At 35.7% G+C, this 2,500-nt stretch overlaps 1 protein-coding gene across 2 annotated transcripts in view; it reads right to left on the bottom strand.

Annotated features, from left to right (window-relative positions):
- Positions 1–2,500, bottom strand: part of LOC137999727 (uncharacterized) — a 30,601-nt gene that overhangs the window by 22,023 nt on the left and 6,078 nt on the right. For both annotated transcript variants that reach the window (XM_068845598.1, XM_068845599.1), the window contains exons 6-7: positions 2,336–2,402; positions 2,109–2,189 (exon numbers count right to left, since the gene is read on the bottom strand). In XM_068845598.1, coding sequence (XP_068701699.1) covers positions 2,109–2,189; positions 2,336–2,402 — 148 coding nt within the window. The remainder of the gene's footprint in view (positions 1–2,108; positions 2,190–2,335; positions 2,403–2,500) is intronic.

The following is a 2,500-nucleotide window of genomic DNA, read 5'->3' as shown; positions in this document are numbered from 1 at the left end:
CTTTTGTCTAATAAATATATCACTGACCCATCAGCATACAGGTTAGAAATTTCAGGACCTGTTCTGAGATTTGTTGTTATTTACATGAGAATGGGACGAACTCAGACCGGAACGAGAGTTTATCATCTCAGTCCAGCAACCAAGACGAAGTCAGTCCAGTCTGGCTTCATTTTCAGGCCATCTCATATCAACACAAAAAATAAATGTACATATATTATCACACAAGGGATTATTCAATTTGAGCCACATCAGAGCATTAATTTTAATATTAGTTGAGGTCGCACAGCTTGAAAATAAACATGTCCTCTAAACTCAATTTTTCTCTTCAGTTTCAACATGATTATACCTGATCTTTCAGGAGGACATGGCAATGTACTGTAGTACATGTTTGATCACATTCAACTGGTATATATTAAATATTGCTCCTTTAACCTATCGACTCCCAGGGGTTCCCCATTGATGAGAAGAATCGTCTGGCGTCAGACAGAGTAAAATACTAAGTGTGGCCGGTTTCGGCCGGTTTGGATGTCAATGGGTTAACCCATTGGGTTAAGAGGTTTTCTTCCTCTGTTGGCCTTAAGGCATTACCATGTAATACCAGATGTGATGCAAAACTAATGCCAATCATGATTTTACTTGTTTATTTGATTGGCCATACTACGTGAACAAGATCTGTTGGCAGTCAACGCTTTTCGTCTTTGTTAAAATTCTTTGATATAATTACCGGTATGTAATGTAATAATATAAATGGCATTTAGAACAAGTGAATTTTTGCAAAGAAACCTGTATGTTTGTTTTCAATTAGATGACCATCATTAATTGCCATGACAATCTCTAGTGTGGTGGTGCTGACCATTCTTCGAGCAAGACGGCACCGGAAGGTTTTCTAGTTGTTTAAGGATGGTGCCTACTATTGTTACTGCGCACATGTTCTGCGCATCTCCAGATACTCGGATTTCCTACAAACTCATGCCGGTCTGAGTTCATACCGCTCTCATGCAAATTAGTCTGTACGTTATAGTATCTGTTTACTTTTTTATACCCTGCAAGCAGAGTCTCCTTCCATCTCCCTAGATAAGTCAGGAAGAGAAAGAAGACTCTGACAGCCACCTCGACATTCTTTGATTTACCGCTTATTCAAAGAAATGGATGAGTCAGTCCAGTTTTGACTTGTCAAACCCGTTTTTTTATTATTATTGTGCAAGATCAATCGCCACACATCATCAAGTTACTAATTATGTTTTGAAATTTACAACAGCGAAGCAACTTTTAACTGTCTAAATCCCCATGAGTATTTCCTCCATATGTCAGTTAACGAAGCTAGTCTACCAGAAAGCTATAAATTTTTCAGTAAAAAATATAATTATTAAGAATAAAAACTAACAACAATATCTGACGTTTCGGAGTCAGACATGACCCCATTATCAAGGTTAAACTGTAATGGACAATTCGCAATTTAATTAAATATAATGGGCGTTAGGTCAAAACGAAGACTTTTGCATAAATGGAAATTAAACGATAGTTGACACTAAGATATTTACAATTTTTTGCTAGAATGACCTAATGCCCGTTACATTTAAATTGCGAATTGTCCATTACAGTTTAACCTTCAGTTGATAATGGGGTCATGTCTGACTCCGAAACGTCAGATATTGTTGTTAGTTTTTATTCTTAATGCGTTTTCTAAATCGATCCTTCTTAAAAAATGAAATGGCAATTAAAAAGTAAGAACTATCTTGAGTTTACAAGGAAATGATTCCTTGGTTGTTGTGTGTAATTACCACAGTTGTTCAAAAATAACCAGACTGTTTGTTTTCATTTTGTGGTTACTGGTTATGCATGAGTGACAGTACCAAATGCATTTGAATTTTTAACACATGGTCAATACAAAATGTTGAAGTGGCTGGCAGAGTCTTCTTCCTCTTCCCGACTTATCTAAATTGCCTGTGCCAGGCTCCCAGATAGTCGGGAAAAAGAAAAAAACTGTGTGTGAAAAAGCCCCTGCTCCTCTCGTTTTTCGCACAAGGGTAGATCGAAGGAGACTGCTCATAGGGTATTTTTTTACTGCATTGAAATCAATATTGGAAAGTTCTAGGAGGCTCACTGACCTGAAGATAGCTAATTTCTCTAGATGTCTAAGATTTACTAAAACTGCAAGAGGAGGAAGTAAACTCATCAAGAACTGATGCCTGAAAATAAAATTTAAAAATTTAAAGTCTTCATTAATATGAAACACAAGCAAATTACCTGATAATTGCATTGCATTATTAAGCGCTAGTGGCAATTACCTTCCAAAGTAAAGTTAAAATTTTATTCTAAAGTGTATAATACTTACTTGCTCAAAACTGGAAAGATGTTATTTAGAGTATCAGAAATAAAAATCAAATATGCACAGGAGAACCCTAATGAGACAAGAAAAACAGCACTCAATGATCAGAGGGTTGAAACAAAGAAGTAAACAAAAAAATTAATATTAATTAATTTTTAGGAAGATTCAAGT

Source organism: Montipora foliosa, chromosome 4, assembly GCF_036669935.1.
Source record: "Montipora foliosa isolate CH-2021 chromosome 4, ASM3666993v2, whole genome shotgun sequence".
Lineage (NCBI taxonomy): Eukaryota > Metazoa > Cnidaria > Anthozoa > Scleractinia > Acroporidae > Montipora > Montipora foliosa.
Note: the sequence above shows the minus strand (reverse complement) of the source record. Positions and strands in the feature narration are given on the sequence as shown.